The 19415-nt window shown below is 30.8% G+C and overlaps 1 protein-coding gene and 1 non-coding gene across 2 annotated transcripts; one reads left to right on the forward strand and one right to left on the reverse strand.

Moving 5' to 3' along the window:
- The first annotated feature begins 998 nt into the window (after positions 1 to 998).
- On the forward strand, positions 999 to 1105 carry LOC119370454 (small nucleolar RNA R71). The gene has a single exon (XR_005177981.2). It is a non-coding gene; the product is annotated as a small nucleolar RNA R71 (small nucleolar RNA).
- A 9868-nt stretch (positions 1106 to 10973) lies between these two features.
- On the reverse strand, positions 10974 to 12903 carry LOC105638564 (linamarin synthase 2). Its single transcript, XM_089723669.1, has 2 exons — positions 12373 to 12903; positions 10974 to 12059 (listed from the first exon to the last, which is right to left on the reverse strand). The coding sequence occupies exons 1-2, from the start codon at positions 12878 to 12880 to the stop codon at positions 11131 to 11133; spliced, it is 1437 nt and encodes a 478-aa protein (XP_089579795.1). The 5' UTR covers positions 12881 to 12903; the 3' UTR covers positions 10974 to 11130.
- Positions 12904 to 19415: the final 6512 nt, after the last annotated feature.

A 19415-nucleotide genomic window follows, 5' to 3' on the forward strand; every position in this document is an offset into this window, starting at 1 on the left:
TGCTCAAGATTTCTTTCAAGAATTTTGCATAACTTGGCATTTGAGCAAGAGCTTCAGCAAAGGGGATGTTTATTTGAAGCTTCTTGAAGACGTCCAGGAATTTCATGAAGCTTTGATCATCTTGCGTCTTTTTTAATCTTTGTGGGAAGGGAATGGGTGGAACATAAGGTTTTATTTCTTCTTTCTCCACTAGATCGATGATAGGAGCCTTTTTCTCCTCTTCCTTCTCCTTCTTCTTCTCTTTTCTAGGTTTGTCCTCCAATCCTCTTCCACTCCTCAAGGTGATGGCTTGTACCTGCTCCTTAGGATTTTTTTCCGTGTTGCTAGGTAACGTACCTTGAGGTCTAGCTGCCATCATGTTTGCAAACTGTCCCATTTGGATTTCCAGATTCCTTATCGCAGCTTGTTGGATTTTATTGTGTTCTCTTGTTTCGTTCATGAAATCCATGTGCGATTTTGAAAGGGCAGTGAGGAGATCATCATGAGACTTTTTTTCCGGAGGCAAGAAACCTTGTGGTGCATTTAAAGTGTTGTTAGAATTTCCATATGAAAGGTTTGGATGATTCCTCAACCTGTTATCGTAGGGATTCGAATATGGGTAATTCCTCCTTTGTTGATTCATCACATAGTTCACTTGCTCCAAAGTTTGCGGATTTGCAGAATCTAGCATGCATTCTCCAACTCCATGCGGTTCGTTACATCTGTCACAAGTTTGTATGATAGAATTTACAGACTTAGTGGTTAGCAAATCTAACTTTCTTACCATGTTGTCAACCTTTGCATTTAGTGCTGTGATGGCATCAATTTCATAGATTCCAGCAATTTTTCTTCTTTCAGAACTGCTTTGATAATGGCTATTGCTTGCCATTTCTTCTATTAAATCGTATGCCTCATCGATCTCTTTTCTTTCAAAAGATCCTCCTGCAGCAACATCCAAAGTGATTTTAATGTTAGGTGATAATGAATTATAGAAAGTTTGGACTTGTAACCATTTGGGCAAACTATGGTGAGGGCATTTTCTCAACAAATCTTTAAATCTTTCCCAAGCCTCATACAAGCTTTCTTGATCATGATGAGCAAAAGTCATAATCTCATTTCTTAATTTAGTTGTTTTAGAAGATGGGAAGAATTTTGCCAAAAATTTCTGGGCTAACTCTTCCCAAGTTGTAAAACTTCCAGCAGGACAAGATTGTAGCCATGATCGTGCTTTGTCCCTTAGAGTGAAAGGAAAGAGTCTCAATTTAATGGCATCTTCAGAAACACCATTTTGTTTGAAAGTGTCACAAATTTCCAGGAAATTAGTGATATGAGCATTAGGGTCTTCACTAGGCAGTCCTCCATATTGAATAGAAGTGGAAAGCATTTGAATTATTGCAGGTTTGATTTCAAAATTATTTGCTTCCACTCTTGGTCTAGTGATGCTGGAGGTAGCTCCATTGAGAGAAGGAGTAGTATAATCTCGCAAGGTACAGACGTTTGGCTGCTGTATGATTTGAGGATTTGCAGCAAGAGGTATATTCTGAAGTTGAGGATTAATTCCGTCCATGTTTGATTGTTGTTCGGATCTGTTTTCTTGTGCTCTCCTTGCTGCGTTGTTTCTTCTGCAGGTTTTTTCTATTTCTGGATCAAAGATCAGAGGTTCTGTCCTTCTGGATCTTCTTTGCATAAAACCTGAGATATTCTATAGAGAAATTAAAGATGAATAAGTAAATGTCTAAATTAATAACAAGACAATTCGTATTGATATTGGTATTGCCAATCCCCGGCAACGGCGCCAAAAACCTGACAGCTTATTTCGCAAGTGTACGAATCGCCACAAGTAATATATGATGAGTAGAGTATCGTATCCACAGGGATTGTAATCCAAGTACCAAAATTATGTTATCTTGTTATTATTTAAACGATAATTAAGAGATTTGTTGTATAAATGTAAAATAAACAAGAGTCAAGTAAACAAAAATTGATTAAAAGAAATCAAGGAAGTAAAGCTACTAGGGGTTTTGATTTCACTTAACTCTATCCAATTTATTTCATTAGTTCATTGATCAATTTAATTATTCAAGTAGGGGAAACAACCCAAAAATCACTAACAAGCTCTCCCGATGTATTGTTAGCTATTTTAACCCGGTCTAATTACCTATCTTCCAATAGCGCAATCAAACATGAATTAAATCATTAAGTTTTATGGTTTGTTTGGTGAATTCATAACCTAAGGTCATTAACTTATGAAAACCCCCCCTGAGTCAAACCGTATAGCTTCCGCATCAAGTTATTATTCTCATGTGTTTTATTAGCCTTTTCATATCAAAGATCCTTCTTCCGATAGTGATAATTGAAATAAATCAATCTAGGGGAAAATTCTGCCTAGAAGCATTAAGTTCATTAATAAATCATAACTTGAATAAGGAAAAATAAATCTAATTGCATAAATTGGAAAAGAGATTAAGCTACATCAAACCCCCTAGTATAAGAGTTTAGTTACATATAGTACTTAAATAAAACTCAACAATACTTGATAAATATTCCATAATTAATAAAGATAATGAAAGAAATGAACAAGATTGAGAGTTAGAAATAAGAACTAGAGAGGGATTGCTTGGATGGCTTCCTTGAACTCTTCACAACTCTTGAGAGCCTAACTTCTAAAAATAAACTATATACAAAACTATAAAATGAGAGAAATATGAAGAGTGGAGTATATTGTGTAATGTAGGATGCTTTTTGGAGTGGTTCCTTCCCTTCCTTATATAGACTTCTTGGGGGAACAAGCCTTATGCTTTTAATGAGTAAAGTCCAATTTTGTGAGGTGGAAAAGTTCATAAATCAAGCCATAAATTACTCCCAATTATGGTTCTCAAATGCACATGGTTGAACTTTGACTGGTATGTGAAGAAAGTATCCAAAGTGTCTTGTGAAGATGGTAGGGATTAGTTGGCAACTTTTGACTCAAAATATTGATTTCTTGCTTGACACGGGCGTGTTGAATGGCACGGCCTGGGGTGTGCCAAGCTTTGGAGGTTTAGAGGCTTTGGCACGGGCCGTGTTCCGTAGCATGGTCTGGCAAGCTAGCGCGCACGGGCATGCTGTCTGGCCGTGCAGTCTCCTGGAAGTCTAGGTGATAGCGCGCACGGCCGTGCGGGATGGCACGGGTTGAGGCGTGCATCTCTCTGAAAGTCTAGTGCTGGTGCGGCACGAGCGTGCGGCAAGCTGCACGGCTTAGGTCTTTCCTTCCAGTGCGGGCACGGTCGTGCGGTTTGGCACGGGCTGAGGCGTGCATCTCTTTGGAAGTCTAGGACACTTGTGGCACGGGCGTGCGGCTCGGCATGGTCTGGGGCGTGCACGCCTCTGGCTTTTTGGCTTGTTTTGCCTTGTGCTAGGCATGGCCGTGCTCCTTAGCACAGGCTGGGGCGTGCCAATTGTATTTTGTCTTGTTTTGTTCTTTTCTTTGCAAAATCCTACAATTTTCTTCCCAATCAAGTGAGTTGTAATTCAAGGATGCTTTTGATTAAAATCATACAAATATTATATGAAATTTAATTAAAAGTTCTAGAAATCTTAATGAGAATTACAATAAAAACACTATAAAAATCAATACTATCACATACCAAGCTCTAGGAGCTTGCTTCAAACCATAAAGAGCTTTAGTAAGTTTGTAAACATGATTAGGTTTATCAAAAATTTCAAAACCAGGAGGTTGTTCTACATACACTTGTTCATTTAGAAAACCATTTAGAAAAGCACTTTTCACATCCATTTGATATAATATGAAGTTTTTAAAACATGCAAATGCAAAAAGCATTCTAATGGCCTCAAGTCTAGCAACCGGGGCAAAGGTCTCATCAAAATCGATGCCTTCCTCTTGGTTGTACCCTTGAGCCACTAATCTTGCTTTATTTCTCACAACGTTACCTTGTTCATCAAGCTTATTTCTAAACACCCATTTTGTTCCAATAACAAAATGGTTTTTAGGTCTAGAAACAAGTTTCTAAACTTCGTTTATCTCAAATTGATTTAGCTCTTCTTGCGTAGCAAGAATCCAACTTTCATCATTTTGAGCATCTTCTAAATTTTTAGGTTCTAATTGAGAAACGAAAGCAATATTACCAAAATATCTTTTAAGTTGAGCTCTAGTCATCATCCTTTCTAAGGGATTATCCATAATGTCTTCTTGGGGATGATACTTATGAAATCGTCATTCTTTTGGTAATTGAGAATCTTCATTTTCTCTTTCTGGCATTTGACTTTCAACTATATTCTGATCTTCATGTTCAACTTCTGGTTCAGCCTGATTATCAGTGTTCTGCTCACTTTCTGGCTGTTCTAGTTGTTCTGATTGTTCATTCTGCTCTTCATGATTAGAATCTACAACATCATTACTTTCTAATATTCTAGATGTAGAGTCAGTTTCATCAAACACAATATGAATAGATTCTTCTACAACTATAGTCTTTTTATTAAATACTCTATATGCTTTACTATTACTAGAATATCCCAGAAAAATGCCTTCATAAGATTTAGCATCAAATTTAGCAAGGTGATTTTTCTTGTTATCTAGAATAAAGCATTTGCACCCAAAAATGTGGAAATAACCAATATTTGGTTTTCTATCTTTGTATAGCTCATATGGAGTCTTTTTAAGATTATATCTTACCAAAGCCCTGTTTAGAATATAACAGGCAGTGTTAACTGCTTCTGCCCAGAAATACTTTGACAGTTTAGAATCACTTAGCATGGTTCTTGCCATTTCTTGAAGTGTTCTGCTCTTGCGTTCCACTACTCCATTTTGTTGAGTTGTTCTAGGTGCTAAGAAGTTATGGAAGATTCTTGACTTGTTGGAAAAAGCATCGAATTTCTGATTTTCAAATTCTCCTCCATGATCACTTCTGATTGCCATGATGTTGTATCCTTTCTCATTTTGTATTCTCTTGCAAAGATGAACAAACATGTCATATGACTCATCCTTATTTCTAAGGAAGAGTGTCTAGGTGAATCTAGAGTAATCATCTACAATAACAAATGCATAGAATTTTTCTCCAAGGCTAGAAGGAGTAATTGGACCGAATAGATCAAGGTGTAGCAATTTTAAAGGTCTAGAAGTAGAAACCATGCCCTTGGATTTAAAAGATGTTCTGGTTTGTTTGCCCATTTGACAAGCATCACAAATGTGATCTTTTTCGAATTTCAACTTTGGCAAACCTCGAACCAAATCTTTCTTAGACAGTTTAGAAATAAGGTGCATGCTTGCATGTCCAAGTCTTCTATGCCATAACCAACTAGAATTCTCAACAGAAACTAAACATATATCCTGGTTATGCATATCAGAGAGATCTACTAGGTATATATTTCTAAACCTTTTTCCAACGAATAAGGTTTTATTATCATGCATGTTCTGAACTTCACAATGAGAAGGTTCAAAGATCACTCTTCTATTTTTATCACAAATCTGACTAACACTTAACAAGTTATAATGTAATCTTTCTACTGAGCATACATCTTCTATTGAAGGATTAGAACCTACCACACCAATACCAATGATTTTACCTTTTGCTTTCTCTCCAAAGCTTACCGTACCTCCCTTTTTCTTTTCTAATCTGGTGAACTTCTTTCTATCACCAGTCATATGCCTAGAGCAAGCGCTGTCCATGTACCACATTTCTGTTTTCATCTTGCTCCTTAGGCACACCTGAAAAGATCAAGCAGATTTAGGTACCCAACTCATATTGGGTCCTGGAGGGTTAGTGGTAATAGGTGCATTTAGCTTACTATGATTTTCCTTTCTATTGAAACTTTGATATTCTAAAGTCACAACATTAGAAACAACATTTTTCTTATTAGAAACATAATTCTGTTTAGAAATGCTATCATAGCTAGAACTTGTCTTTTCTTTAGAAAATGATTCTAAAATTGACTTTAGAATTCTAATCTCAGTTTTCAAAGATTCATTTTAGAATTTAGATTTTTACATTTTTCCTCAAGATGTGTCAGATTTTCAGAAAATTGATTATTACAATTTTTAAGATCTTTGATTTCTATAATAAGAGCTTTGCATGTAACTTCTTGATAAAAAAACATCTTTTAAATGATTACTTTCAGACTTTAATTTTCTGAAATCTTTCTTTAGAACTTTATGCTTTCTAACAAGCTTTTCAAACTCATTGCAAAGATTATTGTAAGTATCTAGAAGATCATTTTCTGATTCGGGTTCAGAAATACTTACAGTGCTTTCTTCATGCTTCTGGATCATTGCATTTGTTTCGTTGATTTCAGCTTTCTGTGTTGAAGTCAGAGTATCGTTTTCTTTGGAGTCAGAATCGATAGTAGCCATTAGACAGATATTAGCAATTTCTTCTTGATCAGTATGGCTTTCAGAATTAGAATCATCTGAATCACTCCAAGCAGCTACAAAAGCCTACTTCAGCTTCTCTTTCGTTGACTTCTTTTTCAATTTAGGACAATTAGGCTTGATATGTCCAGGTTTGTTGCATTCATAACAAACCACTTCAGAAGGTTCTTTCTTAAGTAAGTTACCATTTTTGGTTGGAAAGTTCTTTTTGTTAAACTTTTTTTGTGTCCTTCCACTCTTTCTATAGAACTTTTTAAATCTTTAAGCAACGAGTGCTAAATCATCACTATCAAGATCAGAAGAACTTTCTTCACTAGAATCTACTCTCGAAGCCAGTCCTTTCTTTTTCTTATCTTCTATAGTCAAAGAAGATTTCATTTCTTATGAAACAAGAGCTCCTATAAGGTAATCATAAGTGACGGGAGTCTCTTTGTAATTCATGACAGTTCCTATAGAATCCCATTTTTTAGGTAGAATTCTAAGGATTTTCTTAACAAGCTCATCTTCTGAAATTTCCTTACCGAGAGTTCTCAAAGGATTAACTATATTAGTAAATCTAGAATTTAACTCTGCAATAGTTTCTCCTTCTTTCATACTAAACATTTCATATTCTCTCCAAAGGATATTTATTTTGGATTCCTTTACTCTATCTGTACCCTCATAGGTGACTTTAAGTTTTTCCCATACTTCTGTCGCCGATTTACATCTAGACACTTTGTTGTATTCTGTTGCATCTACAGCACAATGAAGAATATTGATAGCTTTTGCATTTATAGCAATATCATTCCAATCAGCATCTGTATATTCTTCTTCTGTTTTTCTAACAATCTCATCTCCTACAACTTTCATGGAGATACGAGGACCAGTGATAACATTCCTCCAGCAGTTTATATCAACTGATTTCATGAAGTTTTCCATTCTAGTTTTCCAATAAGAGTAATTAGAACCATTGAACAAAGGAGGTCTAGAAACAGATTGACCTTCTAACGAAGTAAGAGGAAGTGGGGTTGCCATGGGATCTTATCTCTTAAGCAGTTAAGCTTCGGTAAGTCAAGAGCCAAGGCTCTGATACCAGATTGTGGGTCCCGTATATGTATGGCACAACCCAAGAGGGGGGGTGAATTGGGTTTTCTAAAAGTAATAAAAATTTTAGAATTTAAAACAAAAATATAGAATTCTAAGTGCAGCGGAAAAGTAAAGAACATGTAAGGATAAGTTATGGATTAGAACTTCCTCACAATGTTCTATTCATGAAAAATAGAAAGACTATGCAAAGTGCAGTTATTGAAATTAAAACTGCTTCACAAAGCCTTAATCAAGTATCAGAACTACTCTATGATGGAAAGCTATTGTAATTAGAACTTCCTCATAAAATTTAGAAAATTAATTAGAAACCCAAGTAGTGAAATATACTGTAAATAGAAGAACGATTTAGAACTTGGTAAATTCACTTATCAGAATTCCAGAGTTCTAATATTCAGAGAAGATAAGACTTATTCCAGTTTTAGAACATCAGAATCATTAACAACTTTAGCATTTCTAAAATATAAACAGAAGTGTAAATAAAGCAGTATCAAGCAAAACTTCAGAAATTAAAAGATCAACACAGTGATTTATAGTGGTTCGGCACTAACTCGCCTACATCCACTCCCCAAGACTCATCTTGAGATCCTCAACTATGTTATCTCTTTTCAAGGGTAAAAGACAAACCAACAGTACAAGGCAATAGATCAACACCTAGATCTACCCTTTAACCCACTAGATTTTCAAAGGTTCTAGTTAACCTCAACCCTTTCTGTTTTTGGCAGAGTACAGAAACTCAATTCAAGATATTAGAATCTCTCTCACGGAGAAGGTTGCTTGATAACCTCTTTCACACTAGCTTTTCACCTAAGCTATTACACAAATGTTTATCAAATAAGAACCTGTCTACTAAAGATTACATAATCTAAATAGACAGAAAGAAATGCACATATAAGCACAGGAAAAACAGTTTATCGAATTAGAAAATCATTTAGAACACAGAACCGTTTTTCAAAAATAGTTATATAAATTCTTTTCTCTTTAAAAATAAAACCGTGAAGTGTAAAGATGAAAAGAAAAATGGGGATAGAGAGTAAGTTTTGAGAGACAAAAGATGTGATCAATAGGTGTATACTCTTAAAACAAAAATTCTTTCTTCCACTTAGTTCAAAGAGTAAAAGCTCCTTTTTATAGAGAGATTTGTGACTCTCGTTTTTAAAAAGTGGATAATTTATTTTGAAATCAGAATATTTGTTTTCCTTATTTGGAAGATACAAAAATCTTAGTTACCAAAATTTTGTTTTATCCTTTTGGTAAGAAAATAAAAGACGATCTTCCTTTCCTTAAACATAAAGATTTTCCGAAAGCATTTTATTTGGGAAAATATTTTTCGAAAAGCTACTACTTACTAAAAACGAAAAGATACAATCTTCCTTCGTTTTAGGTAAGAGAATAAATTAAAATTCTTTAGATCTTCAAAGGGAATTTCCGAAAAAGAAAGTGTATGATTTATTACCAAAATCGTTAGAGACATAATCTCTTTAATTTTAGGTAATTAAATCATTTTGATTTTTAAAGCATATTTTCGAAAACAAATTTTTTGATGAAAGAATTTATCTTTAAAGAGTCTAATTTTCGAAAAATGTTTTTGATGAGAGAAAGATTAGTTTTTGTGCTTATAAATGAATTTTCTCTCTATCCTACAATGTATTCAAAATGCCTACCCACTAGGGTGTTCGAATATCTTCACACACTATAGATTTTGTAGGACTTGCCTTGTTCATTTTCTTTCCATAAGAATTCTGCATAAAATAATATTAGCACAAATAATATAATTTAAATTTATTTATTTTGTTTTAATCATCAAAATTTTGAGATTAGAATTTGACCCTTGAGGCAACAGAATTTACTCTTGAATTTTTTTATGCCCATTAACTTTAATTTCTGACTCATGTCTTCTTATAATAAAATATATATTCTTTTTCAATTAGATGCACTTTTGCATTTTTGCACACTAACTTTTCTGTTTTTAAACTATATATGCGTTGGAACCTATTGAATATCCCATATTGCACTAAGTTCAACTTCCAATCACATCCCAACATATAACTTTCATATAAAAGTGAAAACATATAACTTTCAGTAAAGATGTGAAAGTCATTCATCAACCTTCACCATTATCTTGATCCATCTTTTCATTTTGCCTTGGAAGAAAACCTCTAAATTTCTTGAATGTCTAAACTAAAGAAATATTGTTGCCTATTCTTATATATAGACCATTGTTTATCAACAGATGAACAAAATATAATACTCCCTCCATACCAAAATATTTGTCCATATTTTCATTTTTAGATATTCTAAAATATATGTCCAATTGACTTAAGAGAAATTTACTTTTTCTTTTACGCCCATCTTTATAACTAATTTTAAACTCTAAAAATAACCATTTGTTTTAAAGGAAGACAATTTTAGAAAAATAAAAATATTTTGTATGATGTGACACTATAATTATTGTGCTTCTTAAACTTTATGCAAAAGTCAGCTGTACAAATGATTTGGGAGAGGAGCATAGATTTTGCTATAACAATATTAATAGCTAAACCTTATCCCAAATTAGCAAGGGTTGGCTATATAAATCATTTATTTCCATTTCACTCTCATTTTAATTAAGTCCACGCTAACATTTAGGTCTACCTCTTACCCTAGAACCATCATCAATGTGATATATTTTGAGGAAAACAATAAATAACTTAAAATTTTACTTCTTCCGTCCTAAAAAGATAATTCATTTTTCCTTTTTAGTTTGTTTCAAAAGATAGTCTACTTTCCTTTTATGCATTATAGTTAATCCTTAAATTGTTTACTATACTCTTATTAAATTTTACCTTATTTTCAATAATCCTCATTAATTTCTTAGTTATTATTCTAATATAATAATTACTCATGTGTTATTTAAGATGGACATAATAGGAAAGTTATATGAATAAAATTATCCTTTAATCATATTTCTTAATATGTGTAAAAATAGAAAGTGGACCATCTTTTTGGGACAATGGGAGTAATAAATATTTTTTTCCCTTTTTGCCTCATTTCTGCTCATGAAAATTAAGGTTGGAAGTTGGGCGAGTATCGTAAAAATTGCACCACCCACACCCAAAACGGCTTATAAATTTGAATATCCACACTCATTCCAAATTCGTTGAAAATTCCTTCTGTAATACCTATATCTACACCGTTTGAAATTTTAATACTCGCACCCGTTCTATACCCATTTAATTAATACTTAAATTTGCTTTGTAATGGATTGTGATTGGTAAGATACCACGAAAATCCACTCGCCTTATATTGATGTTCGTCAAACCTAGGAAGACAGAGATGAAAATAAACAATAGAGTAGAAAATGAAAAGTATTAGTGAAATAGAATTCTAAAATTCTAGTCGATTAATATTTTGAAGTAATTAATTTTTTTGGTGTTTGATGATATTAGAGTTTTTAATTTATAAAAGTTTTAGCACAATATTAAGCCCAATATGCATTTAAATTTTCACTTAAATTTATTATATTAAATATTTTTAAATTATATAATGGATCATGGCGAATAGAAGGTACCCACAGCTTTAAATCTATACTCAATCCAAATCTACTGTGAATAATTCATTCGATATTCATACTTGTTTCAAACCCAGTTAATTAATACTCAAACTTGCTTTAAAGGGGTTTTTATGGGTTGAGTACCCATGAAAAACCCACCCCGCTTATATCTCTAATCAAAATGTAGAAAATCCTTCATGAATCTCTCAAAATCACTGTATGAAGAACCACCAGCATCAATAGCTTTCTCTGCTTTCCTCTTCCATTCCAAAGCCTTTTGTTTCATTTTCTTGCCGTTATCATTTTCCATCATTTCCTTAAGCAAAGCCTCAATTTCATAACTCTTCACATCTCCATTCACTTCCAAGCCAATCCCCCAAGTAGTACAAGCAAATCTACAATTTGTTTGTTGCTCCCCAAAAAATGGCCAACAAATCACAGGCACGCCTCCGCAAACACTTTCCATCGAAGAATTCCACCCACAATGAGTTAAAAAAACACCAATAGATGGGTGCGAAAGTACTTGATCTTGTGGACACCAACTTGCTAAATATCCTCTGTCTTCAATCTCTTCAAGAAAGTCTTCAGGTAATGTTGCAGAATTTCCCATGACAACATCAGGTCTGATAATCCACAAAAATGGGTATTTACTATTTGCTATTCCCCAAGCAAATTCTTTTAAGTGTTGCTCCGTCATTACAGTCACACAACCATAATTCACGTAAACAACTGAACTGGGCTCTCTTTTATTTAGCCATTCAAGACAGTTTGAGTCTTCTTTCCATAGACTTGGCCTTAACGACTTGAGTTCGGTCTCCGGCAAGCGCCTTTCGAGCAAGGTAAGTGGGCCTATTGAGTAAATGTGAGGAAACTTGGCTGAAATTGCAGCTAACACTTCATGTTCAAACTCTTCAAAAGTGTTGAAGATAATTGCAGAAGCTTTTAAGCAGTTTTCTGATTCTGATTTCAGGTAATCAAATAAGGTGTCTTCAATATTTGTGGTTCTAACAAAACTTGGTATATCTTTAATGCGGATATTACTCATGCCTGGGATCCAATCTATTGGAGTATCAAGTGTGCCATCAGTAAGAAAGCTTTCATCTGAAAAGATAAAAGAAAAGGAAAATGTTTATGTTATTATCAGGCAATCCTTCACTAATTTGAAGAGTTCATTTCCCTAAAATTTTGGGTGTTAATCCTTATATCGTTTAATGAAATTTATAAATTCGGATTTATTTTCAAAAATAAATTAAATAATCCCTTTATTTTATTATCATTGAACTAAGTTTTCTTTTTGGCCTTTAAAACTCAGTACTTTACTACATAATAAGAACAAAAAAACATTGCATGAAATACAAAGAAAAGTGGAAGAAGGGAAATAATAAATGGACAGAATAATAATAATAAAAAGTACCTTTAAATGGAATAATCCCTCTCTTAATAAATTCACCATATTGCAAATATCCCATAAGGCCACAGGCCGAGGCTGTCCAGAACTGAACCGCAGGTATGCCTAACATTTCTCCTGCTTTAATACAAAAACTCATGATACCATCTGAAATTATGCAGCTAACTTTAGGCACTTGAGAAGAAGAATTGAGCTTAGACAATAGCTCCAAAAAAGGAACCAGGCAATTCTTTCGGATCGAATCGCACAAAGCCGCAGGATCTTGAGTAGCATCTTTATCAGAAGGTGGCAATCCTTCAGGTATTGTTTCGAAGCGAAAATCAGGCAAGCCTTTCACAGCTTCCTGTCCTTTGGATCGAACTAGTCGGCTGTGATTGAACTCAGTGTTAACAAAGGTTATGTACAAACCTCTTGAGTGTAAAAGCTTGGCTAATTGCATAAAAGGGTTTATATGACCTTGTGCAGGGAATGGGACTAGGATTACATGAGGCTTAATAGCTCTTTCTGAATCCATCTTTAGGTACAAAGAACTGCGGCTAGTTAGCTTTGGATTGAAAATATGAGGTCATCGTCATGACATAATTTCATTTTGGTTACTACTACACCTACCCTTTGACTCTATCTGCAAATTCACTCTACTTTTAGAATTTCGATATCTGACAAAATAAAATATATTATTTAATTAAAAAATTAATCAAGTAAAACTTTGGATACTTTCTAGCGGGAAATGTTAGGTTTGCCTTTTCACAAAACTAGAGAGAGATTGTTTTGGTTATATATATATATATATTTTTTTTTATCGTTTAAAACTAAGGTTGTAAAGTCATCAATCAATTCATGACTTCTATTTACCTCGATTAAAAACAAAAATAATTCATAACTTTTCTTAATTAACATGGTCTTTTATAACAACGTGCATTGCACATTGATTTTACTTGTTATATACTCGTTCAATTTTTTTTATTTATATAATATTGAAGTATAAATTCTTATTTAGATTAAAATAAATATAATCAATATTTTATTTAATATGTCCTACAACATAACATCTAATTGAAGAGAAAATAATATTTTTGCTTCTTTATTTAATAAAAAAATATAACTTTGTTATTAATTAATTATGTAAAATAACTAAAAATTTGGATTTACCATACTGCAAAATACTTTATAATTTGGTGATACTATGACATTAATCTAATAAATCAAAACTTGTTTTATGTAGCCACAATATAAAATATAAATTTAATCTTCACATTAATTATTTTTGTCAAATGAAATTAAATTGAAATTTTCAATAGTACTAATGAAAAATACAACTTTTTTTTTGAAGAGAAAATACAACTTAACTTTATTGCTTACTGAACTAGTCATATATATACAATTTGATAAGAAGTCAATTTACAAAGCAACTCTGTAATATTAAATATAAAATAAAGTCTATACAGGTAATTACTTTGACAAGTATCTAATATTTTGAACTCCATGTATTTTACATAAAATTTAAAAATAAATTATTTAAAGTTTTCAGCTCTATATAAGGATCAATGTGCAAACAACAATATTGGTAATGAAAGATCCTTTCCCAAGTTTATATATATATATATATATATATATATATATATATATATATATATATATATATATATATTGAAAATTTTCAAAGTCCTATATATTTATTTAAAAAAATTAAAAAAATTAAAATCTCAAAAGTCTAATTATCTTTATATCTATTTAAAGATTATTTTAAATCATAGAAAATTAAAAGAAATTCGATAAATTTCAAAAAAGCAGAATAAAATATTGAATAAGAAGAGAACTCTTGAATTTTCTTTTTATTTCATCTTTTATATATAAAAGCTGAAAATAAAAATGATAGCAAATATGCCTAAATAGCCATTTTTCATTAATTCAAACTTTTATAGTCTATTTTAAAAAATTCAGAACATAATAAATTAAAAGAATTTAAGCTTCATTTTCAATATTTGAATTAAAGTTTTGAATTTATCTCCTAAAAAGTAATATCACATGAGAACCTATAACTAAGAACATCAAAATCTATTAATCATAAAAATCATTGGATAATAGTACTACAAGATAAAATAGAGAATATAAATATATATATATTTTCTTGAATTAAAATGCTAAAATATAAGTAAAAGTGTATTCAAAAGGAAAAATGCAATCTATTTTCTCAACTTAAAGGAAATAAAAAGGTATAATTAAAAGAATCTTTAAAAGTATAAATGAATATATTTTCTCCAATTAGACTGCATTGAATATCTAATAAAAGGATATTATTAGGAATTTTAAACTAAACTAAAGCTACTAATAGGAAATTATAAATATATAGATATCTCAAAGTGCTATAATATATACACCTTTTCTATTTTTAGAAGAAAATCGTCTGATCGGTTTTATAGGAATTGAATATGAATATAATATGATATAGTGACAATCAATATTTATAAAAAAAGAAAAAAATTAAAATGTTGCCTTTATAAATAAAAATATTGAAAAACTTAGACATAGATAAATAGATATTAAAATAAAAAAAATTAAAATTTTAAAAGTGATATATGTAGTGTGTGTGTGTGTGTGTGTATTGGTGTAAACCACTGATATCCGACCCTATTACTAGGGACTACTTAATCCGACTCGGGACTTAGTAACAGTTAAGGCTCTTCGCACCCTCCCTGCAGGTGTGTTTAATGGGTATGTATGTATGTATATATACATATGTATAAAACGTGTGAAACAATATTTTTATAGATTTTTTTTTTGCATTTTAAAGTTTATTTTAAAATTAGGATAATAATCTGTTTTTTTTTTTTTTGAAAAAATCAATTTCCTAATTAATCAATCAATGAAAATTCAGTTAGCATAATTTGTTAAAATAATAATATTAAAATAATTTATGCAGATTTTTAATATGAAATTGCTAAAAAAGGTAAGTACCTACAATTCGAGATTCTTTGAAGACCATGAAGATTATTGAAGATTTGTCTAGTGGTTAGTATCTTAGAATATATTGTAGGATAGAGAGAATATTTTTTTTATAAGCACAAAGATATTTTTATCTCTCTTAAAAATCATTTTCATAAAATTAGCTTAAAAAGAAAAGTCAAATCTTTGCTCTTTTAATTCCACTTACCTAAATGAAAAAGATTTTGGCTTAGTTATTTTTGGCAACAAATAATCGAGTATTTGCAAAAGATTCACATATCTTTTTATTTTCGAAAAGTCAAAGGTATTCTTTAAAGCAAAGGGTCAATGTCTTTTAAAATGAGATTTTTATTCCTCTTACAAAAACGTTGCTTTTTCTTTTGAGAATGTAGTTTTTGCAAGAGTAAGAGTCCATTGATTAAAAGTTTCAGATATTTCAAAACTCTCTCTTCAACCCCCCCCCCTTTATTTCTTTTCATCTATTTGCTTCAATAGATATTTTTCAAAGAGAAAAAAATTGGATAGCAACATTTTCTGAAGAACAGTTTTGAACTTTATTTCTGTTTTCAAAATCTGTTTTATGTTTTTCATGTGCTTATAATTGTGTTTTCTCTCTGTCTATATAGATTTTTGTAATCTGTTGTAGGCTAGAGGCTTTTAAATGAAAAACTTTTGTGTAATAGCTTAGCTGAAAAGCTATGGTGTAAAAGGTTATCAAGCGACATTCTCCTTATGTGAGATTCTAATGTCTTGATGTGATTTTCTGTTCTTTGCAAAAACAGAAAGGGTTGAGGTTGACGAGAACCTTTAGAAATCTAGTGGGACAAAGGTTAGATTTAGGTATTGATCTATTTTCTTATAAAGTTGGTTTGTCTCTTATCCTTGAAAAGAGATAACATAGTGGAGAATTTTAAGATGAGTGTTGGGGAGTGGATGTAGATCAGTTAGTGCTGATCCACTATAAATCTCTGTGTTTATCTTCTTTTATTTTCTGAAGTTCTGCTTGATCATATTCTATTTACACAACTGTTAATTTTTTCAGTTCTAAACGTGAATAAGCTTTATGTCTGTGGAACATTAGAATTATGGATTTCTGTATTCTGATTATACCAAGTTCTAATCTGCCCTTCGACATTTAGTATAAATCACAATATGAGTGATAATCAGTTTTCAAATTTTGCTTAAACTTTACAGAGTAGTTCTAAACGCAATAATTATTCTTCAAAGGGTCTTTCTAAATTTGCTTAAGCTTTGTGAAGCAATTCTAAACGCAATAATTATTCTTCACAAAGTCTTTCTAAATTTGCAATAAGCTGTGAGGAAGTTCTAAACTTGATACTAACTCTCACAAATGCTTTCTAATTTCGCTACAGCAAAATTTTGATCTTGTGTTTTGAAAGTCAAATTTTTAAGAAACCCAATTCACCCATCCTCTTGGGTTATGCCATACATAAACGAGACCCACAAAATCCAATCTAAAAATAAAAATAATAAATAGACAAATATAAATATAGTTATTTGTTATAAATAAATAATAATTTTTGAACTTAAAAAAATATTTTAAATGATCTAATAAAATAATAAAAATTCAAAACTGAAATATAGATATAGATTTTTATTGTAAATGTATATTAATTTTTAAAATATAGTTATTAGATATATGATAACAAAATTTAAATAATAAGTGTTAGCTTAAGGTTAATTTTATCCTAAAATTTTGATGGTTATGCAAAAGGAATAAATTTAATATTTTTGTTGTGCTAAAGTTACTGCATGCAGAAATTATTATTGAGAAGATTTGAAGATCCTATAATCTAAGACTTTTATTTGAAGATCATAAAGATCAATGAAGATATTTTGTTTGGTTAGTATTTTAAGGAGTCTTAGGAAATTAATGTAGGATAGAGAGAAAATTTCTTTATAAACACAAAATATTTTTTATCTTTCTTAAAATTATTTTTGAAATATTCTCAATAAATGCTTCAAAAGGAAAAGCCCAAATCATTGCTTTTTTTTTATCTACGCATACCTAAGTGGAAAAGATTTTGGAAAAAATATTTTCGGTAACTATTGAATTAGTTTCCACAAAAGTTATTCGTGCATTGACTTTTGATTTTGAAATATCAAAGATAGTCATTGCTTATTAAAAGACAAATCTTATCGTTTTTGACTGGATTTTCATTCCTCTTATAAAAACATTTTTCTCTCTTTCAAAATAGTTGGCAAGAGTAAGAGTCTATCGTTAAAAGTTTTAGATCTCTCAAAGTTCTCTCTTCAACTCCTTTTATTTCTTTTCTTCTATATTCTTCAAGAAATATTTTTAAGAGAAAAGAAATTTAATAACTTTTTCTAAAGAATAGTTCTGAACTTTATCTCTGTTTTAAAATTTTATTTTCTATTCTTTTTGTGCTTATAATTGCGTTTCTCTCTGTCCATATAGATTGTTGTAATCTAATGTAGACTACAGGTTTTTCAAACAAAAAACATGGTGTAATAGCTTAGGTAAACAGCTATTGTGAAAAAGGTTATCAAGCGACTTTCTCCTTATGTGAGATTCTAATGTCTTAATCTGAGTTTTCTGTTCTCTGCAAAACAGAAAGGGTAGAGGTTGACCAGAACCTTCAAAAATCTAGTAGGACAAATGTTAGATCTAGGTGTTGATCTATTCCTTGTAAAGTTGGTTTGTCTCTTACCCTTGAAAAGAGACAACATAGTGGAGGATCTTAAGACAAGTCTTGGGAAATGGATGTAGGCAAGTTGGTGCTGAATCATTATAAATCTCTGTGACTATCTTCTTTTACTTTCTGAAGTGTTGCTTGATTATATTCTGTTTACACTTACGTTAATCATTTCAAAAATGCAAAGTTATTAATGAATTTTTGCTTCTAAACATGAATAAGCTTTATCTTTGTGGAACCTTAGAACTCTAGATTTCTGTATTGTGTTTTTACCAAGTAAGAATCTATCCTTTTATATTTAGTAGAAATCACAATCTGAGTTTTAATCAGTTTTCTAATCTTGCACAAGCTTTGTGAAGTAGTTTCTAAATATAATAACTATTCTTCACAGAGTCTTTCTAATCTTGCAAAAGTCTTGTAAGGAAATTCTAAGCTTGATAACTGACTCTCATAAACGCTTTCTATTTCTACTGCTATAGAATTATGATCTTGTGTTTTAAAAATTCATTTTTAAAAAAACCCAATTCACCCCCTCTTAGGTTATGCCATAAATAACGGGACGCATAATAAGAATATTATTTTAATATAGGTGAAAATGTTCAAAGAGATTTCTCTTGGCAAAATAATAATAATAATAATAATAATAAATAAATAAAGATTATACTTACATTTTTCTACCTAGTTTTAGTGAAACTCTTTCAAAACTCAATTACTCAAATCATGAAATATCCTAACTCAATAATTGTAGAATAAAAAAAATATAATTATAATTATTATTATATGAATTAAAATTTATAAATAAATAAAATTTATATATATATGAATATGAGGCGATGAATAAAAAATTTAAAATTTTCTATGATCTGCTAAAAATATAATAAATTTAAAAAAAATACATAAATGGATTAACAGTTAGTTTTGCTTTCCTTCACATCTCCATCAACATGATATTTCTCATACCTGCATTTATACGCATACGACACATATGATTGTGACTGATAATAAAGAAAATATTACCAAAGAAATAAAAATTAAGGAGAAGAGAGAAGTCACAGGATGCATAGAAAAAAAAAAAAAGGAAATCAAAAATTGCACAGAAAAAATAAAAATTTGAAAAGGAAAAAAAGGAAAGAAGAGATCAAAGAATTCATATTACCGCAGTCGAAGAAAAGACAATGGTATATCTACATTAAAATTGCAAAACAATAAACTACATATATATAAATAAGGAACTCAATCAGAACTCAGACAATTGAAAGCAACAAAAAATAAGAAAAAAAAACGTTTTGGAGAAAATCATTGGAAATATATATATATTCAAAACTGAAATACTCAAATCATGAAATATACTAGCTCAATATTGTAGAATAAAAAAATATATATTATTATAATAATTATTATATGAATTAAAAATTATAAATAACTAAA

The sequence above is a fragment of the Jatropha curcas genome, chromosome 7 (assembly GCF_041381405.1).
Source record: "Jatropha curcas cultivar XTBG-Jc1 chromosome 7, XTBG_Jcur_1.0, whole genome shotgun sequence".
NCBI classification, from domain to species: domain Eukaryota; kingdom Viridiplantae; phylum Streptophyta; class Magnoliopsida; order Malpighiales; family Euphorbiaceae; genus Jatropha; species Jatropha curcas.